The sequence below is a fragment of the Mustela nivalis genome (assembly GCF_964662115.1).
Source record: "Mustela nivalis genome assembly, chromosome: 16".
NCBI lineage: Eukaryota > Metazoa > Chordata > Mammalia > Carnivora > Mustelidae > Mustela > Mustela nivalis.
In genome coordinates this window covers 54,181,174-54,200,773 of record NC_139035.1, presented here as the reverse complement: position 1 = coordinate 54,200,773, position 19,600 = coordinate 54,181,174, and the positions used below count along the sequence as shown (strand labels likewise).

The following is a 19,600-nucleotide window of genomic DNA, read 5'->3' as shown; positions in this document are numbered from 1 at the left end:
CAAGTTAACCATATATGTGGAACTTAATATACATGTTCTCAATGAAAAAAACGTTGATAGGGTAAATAGAATTTCAAGATTAGTTCCCAAACTTAAACTTCCTAATGGAACTCAAGTGCTATAATTTGTGATTAAAAATAATGGAAGCCTATATTGCTATAATGCTGATAATTACACAGAACAGAAAATATTCATTTATTAGAAACAAAAGCATTTATCTACTCTGTTCTAGGCTAATGCTAGATCCTACCTTTATAATCTGCTTTTATTGTGTTTCTTTTCTAATATTTTTTAACTGTGGTAAAATACACATAATAAGCAATCTGCTTTTATACCATTAAAAATATGGTCTCCAAAGTAGAATATTAAATTTTTTTTTTAAAAATCAGAGTTTTATGGGGAAAGATAATAGAGATGAGTTTTCATTTTTATTTAATTGCACTGAAGGGATCTAAATAACAGTGTCATAGACAAGATTAAGTTTTTTCTTTTTTCTGGTAATAGGTGTTCATAGTTAGTCAGTGTAGGAGTGGGATGTTGACAGGTCCAGGGACTCATACACCTCCATCTTTCTGCTATACCATCCTAGGTAGGAGACTACTGCCTCATGGTCCAAGATGGCTGCATGAGCTTCAGCCATCCAGTCTGGTTTCCATCCAGCAGGAAGCAGGGGTGATTGAGAAAGGATATGCACATTCACTTCAAAGACATACTTAAGAAGTTATTCCTACACCTCTATATACTTATGTGTACACTAGGCATAGTCATGTGAACTTAAGTCTGTGAACTAAGTTCATAGTCACATGGCTAGAGTTTAGCTGCTAAGAAACGTTGTCCTTATTCAAAATGGCCACTTGTCCAGCTATCATTGTATTTTACTGTGGAAGAGAAGGAAAATGTATCATAGGAAGGTCCTTAGTGGTCTCTGCCACAACAAACTTCAGAAGTAAATTTTCAAAATTCATTTTGATGGTATTATTAAAAGATGAATTTTGAGGAAGTCTTTGCCATTTTTATAGTACCTCATAAATTAATATTCCATGTTTGTAGTTTATTACAAACTATTTCTTTAAATGTAAATCTTGAAAGAAATGGACTGCAAAAATTCACAGGACAAAAATATGGCCTATGACATAAATAGTAAAAATAGAAATGATGTAATGTTCCTGCTTAGCTAATGTAGAAGAATTTCATTAGGTAATGCAGTGTTGATGAGTTAATAGCTTTGTCTAACTCTGCTGAATACATAATGTGCCTGAACTACTTGTACATTGTGAAATCTCCAGATAGGCCTTTTTATAAGTTATTCATTTTCTTTTATGCAGTAAGAATCTGCAGTGCAGGGTGCGGATTTCTTTTTGGTAACATGTTGTACCGTGGTTAAAAGTGATGGTGACGTATAAATTTAGCTGCATAGTGATAATCAACTAGGCACGTTTATAATACTAGAAATACTTCAAGGTTGCTGGTCAGATTTGATAAAGAAAAAAAATAGTCACCCCCAATTATTCTGTTTTCTAACTTCTGACCATTTTATATGTGTATTGCAGTTGGAACTAATAAAAAAACTTTATATGTGTGTATAAATATTTATATATAGAGAGAGATAGATAGATAGATATAGATATAGATATTTATCTCCATGTCCAGTGTTGTACTCAAAAAGCACCTGAGTACACACTTGCACGGATACAGGATTTCTTATGAAGCAGTTGTTTTTAAAAGGGAATATTATAGACATACACACTTGTTCATTTTGAAGGATAAGTGGGCTACTTTCTGTTTAAACACAGTAGGATTTAGTAATAGATTTGAAACTTTTAACAAATTTTAAGGTGTGGTCTTAAATAATTTGCTCTAAAAAGTATGCTATTCTTTTTAGTGACATTATTTCAATCCATCTTTTTTCTTCTTGCAGAATGAGGGTTTAGGTTGATGAACAAGAACCATAATCTTGGAGACAGAAGACTAGTAGGTTCTCAGCTCTGCTGTTAGACCTGAGCAATACCTTCTAAACTCAGCCCTAGAGCAGGCCCATCTGTAAAATGGGATAATAATACAGGAGGCCCTCTGCAGGGGACCTGGGACTCCCATTGTAAGGGATAACTTTCATTTTTCTTTTCTTTTCCCATGGTCTCCCCACTTAATTGAGTCCAGTAATTTCTTGGAGAGTCCTAATGATTCCAGTGTTGGTTGGCCCCTGAGGTTAGATGAAGAGTTAACATGAGTGGATGGCTTCAAACCTATTGCAGAATTAGAATGAAAATGACAGAAACTATAGTTCTTACCGCAAAGGCATTGATTAAAAATTTGAGGTTAGATGTAAGCCTGCTGAGAAAATCTTAAATGGGTAACAATTTAAGGTCAATTAAAATCCCTGTTTAAACCTTTCTCAAAGACTGGGATAAGACCCTATGTCTTATAAAGAAAATAAAAGAATAAAATTTTTTTCCTCTTTGTAAGCATCAAAATCTGTTTAGTTTTTTGATCCAGTGTATATGACTTTCTGTAATCCTGACTAGAAGTTTTAAACAAGATCGGAAAGACCCTTTGAAAAAAAAAAAAATTAAATGCAAAAAATTAGTGTCCGAGTTTTCAAAGGATTACCGTAGGTTTAGGGTAAGGGTGTTTACTGTTCCACTTTTTAGTTAAAGTGAAAACTCTTTTTCATTTTATAAATACTAGAGATCCTTATTCTCATTTACAGTATTACTGAAAACGCAACAATAACAAATTGCCACCTTCCTAGGCTATTCAGAACCAAAGGAGAAGCAACCTGGGTGTGTTTCCAGATCTCTGTTAGACCATTAAATTTTCATCCATATTTAACAAATGTCATTATTCAGTTTCATGGGGTCACTGTGTCAAAATGTCTGTGTTAGAACTTTAATTTATTTTCAGAGGTTCCTTTAGGTGGGCAGAAGGCATGGCGTGTTGGATTGATTTACTCTCTTTAATCCATCCACTGGCTTGGTTTGCAGCTCAAAACTTATTCTGGGATGTATACTTAAAGCATTAGAATTTATCGGCCCCGCCGAATCTGACACCAGAAAAGTCTCCCTCTCTTCTGCTTTCTGCCCTCTGGCTGGTTTTCTCTGAAGAGGTGGGTTCTTCCATTATGTCTCCAGGTAGCCAGAGCAGCCCTGCCTGTGTGGTATCCCTTACCAGATGGCCCTCTTAATAAATGCCTTGCTCTTGCCCACCCTCACTTTCTTGATCCAAATGTGAAATGCCAGCAAATAAATAAGAGCATTGTACTCTGATGAGTTCTCTTGAGATGGAGACAAGCCCTGGGGAGAAGAAGCTAGAAACAGCTTTTCTGTTTGCTGGACTGCTCCTAATTACTGGCTAGTAGGTAGAAGAAACTGTTTAGATAATACAGAATTTAAAGGGAAAGGGAGGAAGGGAGGGAGGGAGTCGAAGAGAGTCAGAGAACGAGGGAGTGTGCATATTATTTCAAATGCCTTTGCTAACAGGAAAATTCTCCTGGATTGTTCAAGTCCATTTGAAATCGTGGGCGTGATCTTTGCGAGGGGACCCCAGACTCTGGTCTCAGGGTAGGCAATGGCTGTGTGCAGAGCTCACTGTCAGACGGAAAGTGCAGCAGAAATGAGTGGCTAATGAGAGGAGAGCAGCCAGTTCTTTAATTGAATTAAAAGCTGGGTGACATCAACGCAGACACCTGTCCAATTACAGACAGGCCAAGGTGTTTACCATTGCTGTACAAGCGATTCGAAGATGACAGAAATCTTTCCGCCCACAGATTAACATAATGAAGGAGAACAGATTACAGTGGATGCCGGCCAAACACCTAGGTTGGCAGCTGGGGGTGGGCTGGGGGAGGAGGAGGAGCCTGTTCAAGTATGTAAATAGAAACGGGCTTTTCTTCTTCTCCAAAATGTCTGTGGCTTTCCAAAGGATGCCATTTTGCTTTGTGTCTCGGGTTTGGTTTCCAGGCAGAGCATTTGTACTTGTCTGCGTTTAGTCAGAAGAGTTCATCATAAAATTCCAACGTCACAGCTGGCTCTTCTGTTGTCTTCCTGCCTCTCGGCACTCAGAGTTCTGTTAGAGGCTCAAAAGCTCACACCGCTGGTGTCAGCTCCGCAATGATTTTCTCTTAGGTCATCGGGCTGCCTCCAATTGCTTGTATTTCTCTTTGGCTCCTTTGAAACGTGAGGCTAGAGCAAAGGAACGAACCGTGCTGGAAATCATCCTCATTGGTTGAGAGAAACAGTGTCACTTTGCTGACTCACTGCAAAGTGTAGAATGTGAATGGCAGCGTCCCTTCTAGTGGGGGAGATGGCCCAGTGACACTAAGCAGTAGGAAAAGTCTTCGTTTTTTGGTCAGGCATCATGTGGCAGCTTTGGTAAACCAATTAAGAGCTGCTGGAAAACAGGACCAGTCAAGGAGAGGGACATGTCCTTTGCGCTCAAGGAGTTCCCTAAATCATTTTAAGGGACTTTTAAATGTCAGGGTTCTCCAGGACAAGGTTCTCTTGCCCTCTGCTAGGTGGAAATCCTCAGAGCACAGAGTTTGGAGTCACCAGGACTCTGGAACTTTCTTCTCTGATGTGCTTTTATTCCCCGGAAATGAAGTCTCTGTCCCTATTCTTTCAGCTGGGCTTTCTGCATGCACCAAGGCCCACAGGACTGCAATTCAAAGGGAATATACTTACTTTACTTCAAACTCCCTTGGTGTGGCATGTCAGGATTTCTCAATGTTAAGCATTAATGTAAAATGCATTATCGCTTAGCAGTGAGAGTTCTGGTCCTGCTGGTGCCAATGATTTTAATCTGGTTACCAACACTCCTGTGCTTCTTGGGATACTAACACTTTTAAGACATCAATAATGCTTACTTTATGCTTATTGAATGTTTTTTTCAGCTCATCCTCTTCCATTATCAAAAGGGACTGGCAGGTTTCCTGACATGGTTGGGACCATTTTCTGATTTCACAGAGTTTTGTGGCTGAAAGGGAATTTGAGAGGTCATCTGGCTGGCCTGGAGTTAGGGACGGTTTGAAATGCAAAGGGAAAAAAGGCTCCTCTGCGATATCTCTCAAAGAAAGAGACTTGTATCCCAGCCAATCTTAACATTTCTCACTGTCAGGATATACGTCTTTATTTTAAATACCCCAGGTGTCATAAAAGGAGATTACCCCATTTTCTCTTATTAGGTTTTCATTTTTTTTTTTAATTTTTTAAAAGATTTTATTTGTTTATTGGACAGAGAGATACATAGCAAGAGACAGAACACAAGCTGGAGGAGTGGGAGAGGGAGAATTAGACTTCCTGCCCAGCAGGGAGCCCAATGCAGGACTTGATCCTAGGACCCTGGGATCATGACTTGAGCCAAAGGCAGACCCTTAACCGACTGAGCTACCTGGACATCTACTGGGTTTTCTACAGAAATACATATGCAGAATATATGCAGTATTTTTCTGCCTAGGACTCCTTTGAAATGTGTCCCACTATATATTTTTCAGTATTATTTTTAATATAATGCTGAAATGTACATTCAATGATTATCCTTCTTTCTCTTTGTCTTTAATTAAATCTACATCTCCTATCACATTGGATTAAGAAGTCCAGATCTTACCAATGCCCTTGTCCACTTGTCATATACACAAGAATTCTGTTTTATGTATTAACGTATGTATTACTGTTATCATTAAGAGTCTTTGAGCTCTAATATTTTCTTAGAAACCTTGTAAAGATCATATGTATTCTATAGCACCTTTCCCAGAAGAATAGAGAAAAAGAAATGGGAATATTTTTAGATGATGATATATTATCATAGTAGTACTACCATATTTTTCTTTGTTTTTGTTTTGTTTTTTTTTTTGTTTTTGTTTTTTCAGGAGAGTGTATAATCTAAGAAAGACTCTGACTCTTCAAATGAGGCCATTAGGCTAGTCACTCAATGATCTCTATGGATATATATCTCCAAGAAAACTCTCTTAATATCAGGGAGAACATACTTACCCTTTGGTGACAGCAGAACTTCTCATAACCATCAACTTTAATCCATCTTCATAAATACTCCATATTGAGAAACAAGATGTAAACCACATGTCCCAAACAAAAATATGACATTGTTCTGAATTGGGGAAGGTGGCTTGGTTGACCATCCCCCTCCCAACCACTCACTGTAATCTGATAAGAGGGGAGAAAGTGCTGAATCTGGGGCACCTGGGTGGCTCAGTTGGTTAAGCATCTGCCTTCTGCTCAGGTCTTGATCCCAGGAGATTGGGATGGAGCCTCCATAAGTCTCCCTGCTCAGCAAGGAGGCTGCTCCTCCCTCTGCCCCTGCTCACAGCTAGTGCTGACAAATACCAGATATTTTTGAAGGATAAAATGGCTAGAAACGTATCTCACAAGGTTACCTTAGTTTTGAGTCTGGACTTTTGGGATCGTGGTGAAACATTAAGAAATGGGAAAACAAAGCTTATGAAATAGTTGAGGCTGTCGGGTCTGGATCGGAGCATATTGAGAATGAAATGCTAGTGGGACATCCAGATGGGGTATATATAAGCTGCAGGTGGAGATGCAGAACCAGAGCTGGGGAGAGATGTGAAGTCCGGAGACGCAAATGAGAGATGGGGCTTGCTGAGCTCACAATGGTAAGTGTTTAGAAGAAGAAAGAAGCCTGAAGATACTACCTTGTAGAACAAGAGCTATTTAAAGGACTCCGAAGGGAAGAGAGCTAATCAGGTCAAGGAAAGAAAGTAGCTCTCAAGAGCTAAGGAAAACAACGGGGGAAATTCAGTGGCACAGAGAGAGCTGAGGGAGTCAAAGCCCAGTAAATAGAGGGAAGATAAGGATTTGAGGAATGGTGACTTGATCTGACATTTGGAGATTACTAGTGATCTTGAAAAGATAGAAATCGGGATTTAGTGGCACAGTGTGGGCAGGAAACTGGGTTGCAGTAGTAACGGCTTGGACTGACACAACCTCTGCTAGATCTCTCTCTTTACAGAGCTCTGTGTCAAATACTTTACACTCCTAAATTCATTTAATTTTGTTAGTAATTCTATGAGCTAAGTTCTCTACTGCCCCCAACTCACAGTTGAGAGTTGAGACCTCTCCTTCAAGGCAGGTATTGTTTTATCTGTTTACAGTTAAGGAAACTGAGGCACAGAGATCTGAACAACTCATCCAAGCCCACACAACAAATCAGTAGCAGAACTGGTGTTTGCATGCAGGCAAACATGGTGTCTAGCCTCTTAACCACTTCACCACTGCGTGATGAGATGCGTAGGTGGCAATGCGTGCTTTCTTTTAAGACATCTAGTGGAAAGAGAAAGAACTTCTTAACCCACAGAGCTACCCAGGCTCCCGGAGAAAGAACTTCTTAAAGCAAATTTGGAATGCGGGTCATGGTCTGGGAAGTTCAAGAAGAAGTAACAGTCCCTGTGGCGGGAACGAAGGAGAGGAGAAGGTTAGGATGTGAGGCTGGTTCCACATTAGAGGGACCTGAATTGGGCATGAGGGAGTCGTGCGTGTGTGTGTGTGTGTGTGTGTGTGTGTGTGTGTGTGTGTGTATTAGGTCACTAGCTCTGTGTCTTCTTTGGCCAAGAGTTAAGATGATGGTGACAAGTGCAGCAGAGAGGGCTGAGGGGTCCAGAGCAGTGCTTGAGGAGCTGTTGGAATGAAGGCTGGACAGCTGAGCCATCACTGGGGATTGACGGGTGGGAAGTGCCCAAGTAGACAATAGCTCTGGTCTTTGCGTCCACCTGCCCTTAGCTCATCTGATTTTTTTAAAAGATTTCTATTAGGGAGAGAGAATAGGAAAACATATATGTTAAATTTTGTGTCTGAAGGATGCAGGTTGTTGCCAGTATCGGCATATTTAAATAATAATACATTCTCTAGGCTAAGGTTTACAAAATAAAGGGATATCATGGCTGAGACCATCTTTTTTTTATAAGAGTGTTGACAATCAGGGCTTCTGGGTGGCTCAGTCTTCGACTTGGGTTGTGATCCCAGGGTCCTGGGATCAAGCCCTGCATCACGTTCCCTGCTCAGCAGGAGGCCTGATTCTCCCTCTCCTACTCCCGCTCTCTCGCTGTGTCTCTCTCTGTCAAATAAATAAATAAAATCTTTAAAAAAAAAAAAAGTGTTGACAATCTATGTGGTTAGGACTAAAGGCAACTGAAAAATGTCCACAGTAAAAAACAATGGTGAGCAAATATACAAATTATATTTTTGATACTTCTTTAATTCCTGGGATTAAGTAAATAAAGAGCTTCTGCCTTGATTATGAACATTAGTAAACAAAATGTGCTTTCATTTCTACAGGTACTTTTAATTGCTTAACAAATCTTAGGTATTCACCACCAAGCCAGGTTAATTCGACACCTCCATGTGTACCACTTCTGTTTAAGACAGGTGTCTTAATTAAATAAACTAATAATTTTGCAAGGAGAAGCACAAAAGCATAATTATCTAATTTGCTAATTGTTCAACTATGTTGATTTGCATATTTGTTAGTTGCAACATGAACAAATAGTTTGTATATGTGTATCCTACCGTTAAAGTAATGAAGCCACTCTTGGGATTAGCATTTCCTAAAGTGTGTTAATAGATGCTATGTAAAAAGGACTCTCGTTGAATAGGTTGAAAAATGCTAGGTTAGAGAAAATTGAATAGTTTTATTCTGCAGGAGGTCTAGAATCCTAGAATAGGATAATATGCATCTTAACTATCAGATACACGGTGCTCTGCTTCATGAACTATGTATGGAAACCCATCTTTCCAGGGGAACATCTCAGGGCACTAATGTTCTAAGGCGCACATTTGGGAAAATGCTGTTTCAAGTTGTTTTAACAATAAGTTGGTCTCAATTTTTTTTGCTAGTCACTCTGTTCTGTAATCAGCACACAGGCAGGAAAATGAATTAAAGGGGCATATTTTTTTGTTTGTTTCTGTGTCTCTACATCTCTCTCTCTCTCTCTCATACACACACACACACACACATACACACACTGCTCTTTATAGCTGCTTACAGTAAACATGCAAACCTCTTTTTTCCCCCTTTTATTATAGGCATAGTGACAGGCTTGCTACCCTTCAAAAACTATGCAGTAACCCTAACTGCTTGCACTTTGGCTGGCTGTACCGAGAGCTCACAGGCATTGAACATCTCTACTCCACAAGAAGGTAAAGTAATTTCAAAGGTCTTGACTTCCACATTTCAGTTATGAATAATAAAATAGGAGAAGAGCTAAATGCTGCAAGGCCATTTGCTGGAAAACCCCAACCTAATTTGATGACAAAGTGCATTGCCAGGCCATAATTGCTCCATTTTTTGGGGGGGTGCGAAAATGAATCAAACTCCATACCCTTTAATGACATGCATCTTTAATAGCTGTAATGCAGATTAATGGGCTTTTTAATTGCTGTTACATTGTTCATGCAAGAGCCTTGTCATTAATATGAAGCATCTGAAAGATTAATGAAAGCTTCCTCATTTTACTATGGCTCAGAAGTAAATCTAGAGACAGTCTGACTAAAAAGAATTGATTGTACGGCACAGTATGAAATTGAGAATCAAACGGTTGATTTCCATGGTCTCTTTGAACTGCTAAACACCAGCACAGGCAACAATTATTTCAGTATGATGGAGCCTCGAAATGCCGGTTGAGGCATTATTAATCACTGCTCCGTTCCTTCTGACTGAAGTCTCACTTTTGTTGTACTTGGAGCTTACAAACTGTTGGCATAAATTAATGTTTCAGCAAGCATACGTTAGGAAGGCAGTGAGAAAGAGAAAATATTTTAGCACTCCAAAGTGAAAGCTTTGCTCAGGCATCAGAACGCATCGCTTCAAGAAATAACAGCCCTCCAAACATTGGAAGCATTGTTACTTCATATTTCTCTCTCCTGGATGAGAGGAATTACACATCGCTTCTACTCTCTAGCTGTCAAGTTATTTAGGAGATTGAAAAGCTTGATCCTCTGGGGAACAGTCAGTCAGTCTCTGTCCCTCAGCATTCCTGACTCCCTCTTTCCCCTTGCCTCTTGCAAATCCTTTAGCGAGTACCCGTCACACAGAAGACATGAAAGAGAAAGACAGTGGCCCATGTGATGAACCAGGCTAGAAGGGTCTGTGAGATCTTTCAAGTGACCTTGCCCCAACGAGAGCCTCCTCACCTGGACTATGCCATCAGTGACTTGTCATCCATGTTTTCTCAGGGTTCTCTTAGTCAAGCCTGTGGAGAGTCAAGCCTGTTTCTCTTACTGGGGCATTGCTTCTGCTGTGCCCCGTGACCCATGTGATGGTCGTCTCCTTTGTCAAACGCTTCCACCAGCCTCAGTGTCCTTATTTTCTGGATGCCTCCTACCCCTTCTGTCCAGGTTTTGCCTAAAATCTACTTCACAGCTGTATCCCAGAGGGATTCCTAAGGGCCCAGTTCACCATTTCCTCTTCATTAATTAAGGAATTCCCAACTTCCAGCTTTTTCTTAAAGTTACAGCCAATGTACCAAACCAAAGATGTGTTTAGGATCAATATTTTAAACTTTTAAGTTCCTGTGAATCCTATTTATTCACCATTACAGAAAATGAGCAGAACCTTATTGGAGAAAAACAAACTTAGAGTGTCGTTTTCATCTATAATTAACTGATTCCGTACTTGCTGGTTAATTCTACAGAAACACATACGTTTTTTCATACCTATTATGAACCACCCTCCCCAGCATTGCCCACCTTAGATCAAAAGCTCCTCAAGGGTAGGGACTGCTTCTGTTTAATTTGCTTTAATAGGCACAGCCCCAAGTAGAGATTACGGGTTAATAATACTCTTGATGAAGTAATGCAAGCATCAGTCAAGTGAACTAGGGTAATACTCTCCATCAATCATTAATGCAAATGCTCATAAATTTAGGACAGTTATTTAGTACTGTTCCTAAAGCAATTACTGACAAGTTGCCCATGGATCAGAAATATTTCTATGCATGGAATATCAGGTTTATTTCATGATTTATTGGTTTAGGTCTGAAAAGTTTGAATTAGAAAAGTAAACTAAAATTAGTCTCTATGAATCTTCCCACCCCCCCACAGCCCCACAGGAAGTTCAGCCACCAGTAGCCAAATCTCTTCCCAATTCTTTGTTACTATCCTGGGATCCACCCAAAAAAGCAAATGGCATTATAACTCAGTACTCTTTATATATGGATGGAATGCTAGTCTATTCGGGCATTGAAGAGAACTACATGGCCACAGGTAAGACTCTTATAGGTATTGGTAACTATTTCTTGTCTATGTTAGACTCTGTATATTGCAGATAGATGTAGTCTGTAATTGTCTGAAAGTCTGGTCTTTAAAATTGGGGTCCTTATTCTGTTTCCTGTCATTTGGTCCCCTTGAGTGGTCCCCAGGCCCACTCACCATGCCCAGTTGAGTCAATGTCATATCAAACAAATTCTCCTATCACATGAGTTAACTACTTTCACATATTTATGAATGCAGGATAATATTAAGACTCAGATGTGTGACTCAGTGTTGTATGAATCTGGGGCCACTTGAGAAGAAACATAGTGTATATGTTGAAATCACATTATAACGTGTGACAACACTCGAGTAAAATGAAGTAAATTGCTGAAAACCTCGTAAAATGCAAGACGCCTATTTTATGTCTTGTTGCCTGGTATCTGAATCATGCTTATATTTGTGTAGTAATTTTAGTGGCTATATATTGTATAACATTTTATATACTATATGTGACTATCTGGTAAGACATCATGAGTCAAATATTGACTGAGGAAAAACTGAGGTCTAGAGATATGTCGTTCTTCATGAAAGGTCACAACCAGGGAGAGACAGAGACAGGATTCATTATTTATTCAGTCCTCCACACTAATGCCAGCTGCTAAGGTAGTAATAGAGAATCAGCGGTATGCTGCCCCCCCCCCGTTGGAGCTTGTGGCTTCAGGAAGACACACATAGATGTGGGGATGAGGTCTTTGTGGACAGAACTATGGCATTTACCCAGTGGCAGCCTCAGGGTTTACATTTTTTGGTGTCCTCTCTAGACTGAGAACCTTCAAGAGACATGATCTATTATTTTCTTTAAAAAAAGAGCTATTACTTTAATATTTTATTCATTGAAGTTGGATAGAGTTCTGTAATACATGCTCTAGGAGGTAAGTGTGAATATTACCCCCAGGTTACAAATGAGGAAACTGAGGCAGAGTTACTGTGTAACTGCAAAGTTACACAGCCCACGAGTGGGATTTTGCTACCAATCCAAACATTCTGGCTGTGATGGAAAGCATGTGGTTTTAAAACAAGTTACTTTCCTTCTGAGACTTAGTTTCTGAATTTGTAAAATGGCAACAACTATGGTTTTCAAGATTTTAAAGAGAACTAGAGCTATAAATAAAACACCTAACACAGTCTTAACACTTAGTAAAAAGAATACTCTTAATTCCTATAAAATGCAGAGTTCATGTTTTAAACTTTAAAAACGGACTAATCTCACCCAAACAATATCTGAAGGCATTATTTTAATTAAATATTACAGACCAAAGAAATTACTTCAAAAAGATGAAAATGTTTTATGGAATGAACTATATACATGAATTAATAATTAATATAAAACACTTCTGTAGGATCCAAAAAATGTCATCATGCATAATAGGAAAACACATCTTTTAGGCCCAGTAAAGACATTTCTTTTGAGAAGCCTTCTCTGATTCCAAAGTAAGAGTTGATCTAATGAAGATATGCTCTTTGCGAACCTGTGTGCCCCCTCTTTTTTGTGTGTGTTATTTTTGAATAAGGGTACTTATTTGCTTGTCAGTTTGTCCTTCTGAACCCCAAGTTTCAAAGACATGACTATAGGCGTCTGGTTCATTACTGTATGTCTAGGATTTATCACAGAATGGGTATAGACAGTTTGAATAAATGAATGAATGAAGTTGGGTGATTGCTGGGAACAGAAAAAGAAGCTAGCAAAGGGGAAATTCGGGAGGGTAGGAGTATAGTGGGAAAGAAAAAGTGACAGAGAAAAGGAAAAAGAAAAGTAGAAAAAGAAACGAAGATACCTTCCATAGGTAGACATGAGTGCTAGCCCGGTCCATAGGGAAGTTGTGTGGCTGACGGCGGGTCTCCAAATGTAAACCTTGACTATTTCCAAATTGTGCAGAAGTTCGTATGTGGTGATTCTGTGCACAGTCAGAAGAGCATTATGGGGAAGACAGGAGCCCAGCATTCACATTGATTTCCAATACTACTTCCAAAATGCTATGAATTCTGTATTTTCTTTGATTGAAGCATTAACAGAACCATATGACTGGTAGCTACAGTGAAAAATCTTGGCAAATGTTAACATAGTGGATTAGTACAATAGATGCCCCCAAATATAATACAATGTAAAGAAAGTGAGATATTTTTGTAGTGTCCACAACCATCTTCTCGAGTCACAGAGATAAGAGATTCTTTAATGGTTTTCATTTTTAATGTAGATTTTTAAAGATTAAATCTTTGGTATTATTATTATTATTATTATTTTACTAGAGCCTTCTTGGCTTCTAATAAGCAACTGGATTTCTTGCTGTTCTCATTCCCAAATAGCACAAGATACAAGGTACATTGAGACCGCAACACAAAGGAGAGAAAGGAAGCCAATAACATTATGATGGGATTCAAAGTCATGTATGATTGTTCTAACTTTAGAGCTAGTAAAACCAAGCCTGGGGAGGTTAAGGAATTCTAACCCATACCAGAGGGTTACCACCCATACCACTTCAAATCTAGATTTGATTGGCTCCAGAGCCCATACTTTGATTCTTTCCACATTCTGTTACTCAAATTATTACATATTATCTTATTTTTTTCATAAATAAATCTTATATATTATTACACATTCCCATAATGTGTAAATGTTTTATGTAAATATGTAAATTATCAACATATTAACATAAACATATCGTGTAAATATGCAAATATTTACACCACATGTGAATGTTACATAATATATAAACATTACATATTTACATAAATAACTATTACAAATTATTACATATGATTGTATTTTTCCTCTGAACAACCCTGACAGGGTGACCAAAGCCTGATTGCAAACCCCAGAGCCCCCGTGTCGTTCTTTTTTGGGATGCCGTAACAAAATACCACAGACTGCCTGGCTTAAACAACAGAAATTTATTTCTCACAGTTCTGGAGACTAGAAGTCCAAGATCAAGGTGTTGGCAGGTTTGGTTTCTCTCGAGGCCTCTCTCTTGGGCTAGCAGACAGCTGCCTTCTCACCACGTCCTCCCAAGGTCTTTCTTCTGTGCGTGCAGACCTTTCTTACCTGGTCTCTAGTCCTGTTGAATGGACTAGAGACCATGGGTTGGTCCTGGTGGGACCTGTTGGTCCCACCCTTGTGATCTATGTAACCTTAATCACCTCTTCAAAAGTCCCATTTCCGAATATAGTCACCCTGAGAGTTAGAGTCTCGAAATATGAATTTGGGGGAACATAGTTCAGTCCATAACAGCCCCTAAAGGGAGTGTTTTCTTCTACTATGAGGGTAGACTGGATGCCCACTTCTGTATAGATTCTCAAGTCGTGTGAGGATTGAAGAAAGTGACCTTAGGATCCCTTCCAGCTCAAAGATTTTGTATCTGTAATAGGCCCTAATTCCAGGTCATTTACTCTTCGAAGTCTACCTTTCCACTGGGAATCGCAGAGAAGACACAAGGAGAAAGGGAATCTGTCTGAAATCAGCCAGGAGAAGGCTGATAGAGGACATGGCCCTGGCCATTTGAACAGGCTCTAGCCTCTCCAGACACTGAATCTGGGTCATGTTCCATTGTCAGATGCATCCATGACATCACTGGTACTTGTTGCTCGCCCTTGTGTCCTTTCCGTGCTGAGCCTGGTTTGGGGGCGGAGTGTCCCCTGGGGAGGGCTGGTGCTGTCAGCGGCTGTGAGAGTCTGGGGCTACCAGAGCGGGTCTCTTCACTGCTGAAATGCCGATTCACAGGGAACCAGAGAAATGGAAGATGCAGTCTCATGGAGTAGAGAAATAATTGATAATATTTTTCAATTATAAAAGCACTATATGCTTATTGGAGATAATTGAAAACATCCAGATGTCTAATACCTGAGAATCCCACCATACTGATAGAAACCCAGTATAAGACATAATTCCTGCTAGTACCTTATTAATAATATGTTCACAAAATTGATCTGTAATGTATAATGTTGAACCCTTGCATATTTCCCTCACTAAGACTGTATCCCACTTTAGGAGGCATTTTTCCTGAAAAATTTTTTTAAATATTTTAGTATTAACATATATCCCATCCAAATGTATGCTAATACATACATTAACCACTTGAAAGAGTTCAAATTTCTAATTTATCTTTCCCTTTAATATGTTGTGACAAATATTATTGTATGTAATCATATTTATTAGATTCCCAAAAGGGGAACAGCTAAGTCAAAGCTAGTGAACCTTTCCAAAATATTGGATATACATTTTCCTACTGTTTCCCAGAAAAGTTCATCAGCAGGGCATGTTACATTCTTAAGTCTTTGATAATTTTGCAAGCAAAAAACATTATTTTCTTTTTGTTTGCATGTTGAACTACTAGGTAGATGGCATACTTTTTGCATGTTTCGTAGAGATTTATACTGTACTTTCATTCAACTGATCACAGCCTTGATGACCAAAGACTTAATAGGTGAGGAATAATTTTGAAACTTCCTAAGGAGCTGTGTTTGATATTCTGTTTTTCCTATTTGTAATCGTCTGCATTATTTAAAATTCCTTGTCTTCTACCCTATCAAAAACTTCCTTAATAATCTGCTTTTGGTGTCCTCCTAAATATTCACAGTGTCACTTTTTTTTTTTTTTTTTTTTTTTTTGCCTCCCTCTTACTCCATTTATTTGTAGCATCCTCTTAAGTTCCTGCATGGAACCAACATCCTTCTCTTATGTGTAGCAAATGGGTCTTGCTGCCATGGTGAATACAGGTAAAAGTAAATGCATTTCAATTCAGCAGCCACTTAGAATCTCGGTGGTTTGCATTTTTTTTTTCTTCTTTCTCTTAAATATGAAGCATTAAAAGTCAAAGGCATTGCTGCACCTTGAGTTAGTACAAAATATATTTAAAAATGCATACAGTTCAAATTTTTTGCCTTGCATAGGCCATAAGCTAGTAGTATGGTGGGTCAGTTGTGACACTGAAAAATGAATCCAGTTAGAGAACCTCCCGAAGGCTGTTGATGTTTGCTATAATAAATAGCACACACTTTAAGTCAAACTTTTTCATTCTGTATTCAAAGGTAATGGATTTTTCGTAACCATAGTAACCTTGGTGTATTTCTGGATAAATACATGAGGTATATACATTCTAGTTTTATTTTTGAATATAAACTACCACATTATGTATTACTAATAATATGAAAAATAGGATGTAGGTTAGTATAATGACAGCTTAAACTAGTATGCATTTTTCTTCTGCAAAAAATAAATATTTATCAAAAGTATAGGTTCAATTAATTTTTCCCCCAGTTTTGTGGTATTCCAGTGGTGCCATTTATCTTTTTTTGCAAGATCTCCATTAATCTCTTATTTCTGTCCCATAACAGATTTTTAAGAATTTTGAGGTAAAAACAATTGTGCTTTAAAGCTTATGATTAAAAACATTATTGAAAGATTGAAAGACCTATATTGATGTCACCAATAAAACTATTGTGAGCCACTTAAGATGTATGTATATAGTATGTTCATAAAGAGGCAGAAAAAAAGAAACCTTTTGTGAGGCCATTCAACATCCCAGGATTGTTTCAAAGTTCAGGCTAGATAGCATCCTGATTGATGATGACTATCCAAACTGTAGCCAACCAGATCATTCTCATTTTAAATGAGCACCCTACCAGAAACGGGCAATCTTTAAGAAGTTTGTGAGATGTTTCAGGGAAGCCTACAAAGTTTTCGGAAACAAGAATAGCAAGATGGTGGGAACTGAGCAAAGTATAACTATGCATGTGACAAGGGCGTTTATGTGAGTTGTGGGAACTGGGAAAGAAAGAACAGTGTTCCCTCCAGACAGTTCCTTTTTTATGACACAAGTTGTCATTGGTAAATCTACCTAAGCCATTGTTGAGAACTCCTAGAACTCCAGAGGAGTAAAGGACTCTGTGATGTACATATCTGACACCAAACCATAAAACACGTAGGTTTGCAAGTGTGTCACCTAATAAATCTATAGTAGTCTTACGATGGAGTAAGAGTGGCTGATTTCTAGCACCAGACAAGGCTTCTTCTCACTGCTACCTCCTCAGAACCTGTGCTTCTGTCACTGAGGCTAAGGCAGTAAAGAAGCAAAGATAAGGGGCTCCTGGGTGGCTCAGTGGGTTAAAGCCTCTGCCTTCCACTCAGGTCATGATCTCAGGGTCCTGGGTTCGAGCCCTGCATCAGGCTCTCTGCTTGGCAGGGAGGCTGCTTCCTCCTCTTTCTCTGCCTGCCTCTCTGCCTACTTTTGATCTCTTGTCTGTCAAATAAACAAACAAAATCTAAAAAAAAAAAAAAAAAAAAAAAAAGTGAAGCAAAGATAACAGCAATGTAAGGTGTGTGGGTGGTGTGTGTGTGTGAGAGAGAGAAAGAGAAAAGGAAAGGAAAGATGAAAAACAGATGAATATCTGGTAAAGTTAGATAGTAAGTATATCATTAACCAACTAAGAAGTGCAAAAGATTTGGGGGATTTTTTTTTTTTTTTGGTCTAATTTGCCAAGGTCAAAAAAAAAATGTTTAAACAGCAAAATAGAAATGTTCATCTGGAATCTTCCAAACACTTAAGTCTGATGATGAGAAATTTATTGCAGAAGAAGCTGTATTGCTTATGGCACAATAAAAAAGCATTTAAAGGTTGGGTACTTCTAACCAAGCGTTATAAGGAACCTTATCAATTCTCTACAAATTTGAGCTAAATTATATTCATTTCCACTGATAGTTTACAAAAGATCCTTTCTTAGCAAAATAAAACTTCACTTTAACCTTGATATTTTCTGGACTTTTGCATTTTTGAATACCCCAAGGCAGTGCATTTAAATAACTCTTTTTACATAAAGTAATATGATAGAAAGGATACTGTTAACATGCTTGTGTTCTAATCCATAAGGCCGGTATTAATAAGACAGAGCATATGAGGGTTTTCAGGTAAGGTAATGATCTCATCTATGAGTCATGGAACCTCTCTATTACAAACTAAAGTCATACTTTGTGCCCTTTTTTTGTCACAGACATGCAGCATTAAATTATAAAAAGTCTAAGAAACCTTGAGGCTACAAGGAAAAAAAGCTGAATTATGAATAGAGGCTAGATCACTAACTATGTGATCAAAGGCTTCAGGAGAGTCGCTCAAGATTTGGCCACAGACCAGATCCTTGGGTCAATCAATAGGGGAAACTTGACACTTAATTGGGCTTGAGGAGTAACTTAGTAACAAAGGGTCAAGTGAAGTGAAATAACTTGCACAGATATTGAAATATCAGTTGTGGTTCATTGTAAACAATGTAACCAAAGTGTCATTTTTACTTTAAGATATTTCACAGTATACCAGTATGTGAAGAAATGAATCATGTTTAAATGTATTTTAAGACCTATCCCCAAATATTACCTGTCATTTGTTAACATAAGTGATGAGTATTATGTTCTTAAATAAGTAGTAAAGGGCTTTATATTTGAGGGTATTTCAGAGGGAGGGAAGGAGATAACATCCAGGTAGAAAAGAAGGGGTGTTCAATCCAGAAAATGGTGATGGAACCTGCCCTACCTCTGAGATCTTTACAAACAGAGACTAACTGCTATTCCAGGCACTCTGACAACTGCCATTATTTTTTATTTTTTTAAACTTAATTTCACTATAAATTCTTAAAAATATATATATATGCAATAGACAACTTGATGAATATTCAGAATCTGAAGACATCCATGGAGCCAGCACCAAGCCAGAAATAGACGCTGTGAACACCCTAGAAGCACTCCATTTTTGCCTTCAAGTCTTTATCTGCTGACTCAGGTGGCTGCTTCCCTGTTAGCATAGATTTGTTTGCTATTTTATTTTACTTAATATGAATGGAAGCAAATAAGATGTTTTCTTTTGTTACTGGCTTCCTTTGGGGAATGGAGGTAGAGACAGTAAATCAGTGGAACAGTCTTTCATGTTCCTCTACCTGTATTCCAATCTTCTGACTTCTGGATAGTTGCTCTAATCCTGTCAGCTGTTGTTTCCTGTCCTTCTAGAAAGCCACTGGCATGCTTACAGAATGAAACATCTACATCTTTCTCCAAGTCTGAAAGTAAGAAATAATTATAGAAAGTCTTCATCTCTGAAATTAAAAGTTAGCGTGTGAAATCAGTGGTTTATGTACACCAGAAAAATAACTCCTGGATGTCCACTAATGGAATATTGTATGGCCAGATAGCTTATGAAGCAGTAGAAGAATATTGAATAAGGCAGAAAGAGGTTAAAACAAATGTTTTCATTGACAGCATGTAACATGAGTCTATTTTAGTAAAATGCATGTGTATATATGTGTGTACTTATAGATACGTGTGTTTATGTACACCTAAGTGATAATAGTGG

The 19,600-nt window shown here is 38.4% G+C and overlaps 1 protein-coding gene across 1 annotated transcript in view; it reads left to right on the top strand.

Moving 5' to 3' along the window:
- The window catches only part of USH2A (usherin), a gene marked incomplete at its 5' end in the record, with an annotated part of 618,561 nt that overhangs the window by 229,416 nt on the left and 369,545 nt on the right, over positions 1 to 19,600 (top strand). Inside the window, 2 exons of the mRNA XM_082703057.1 lie at positions 9,048 to 9,161; positions 11,064 to 11,225. Coding sequence (XP_082559183.1) covers positions 9,048 to 9,161; positions 11,064 to 11,225 — 276 coding nt within the window. The remainder of the gene's footprint in view (positions 1 to 9,047; positions 9,162 to 11,063; positions 11,226 to 19,600) is intronic.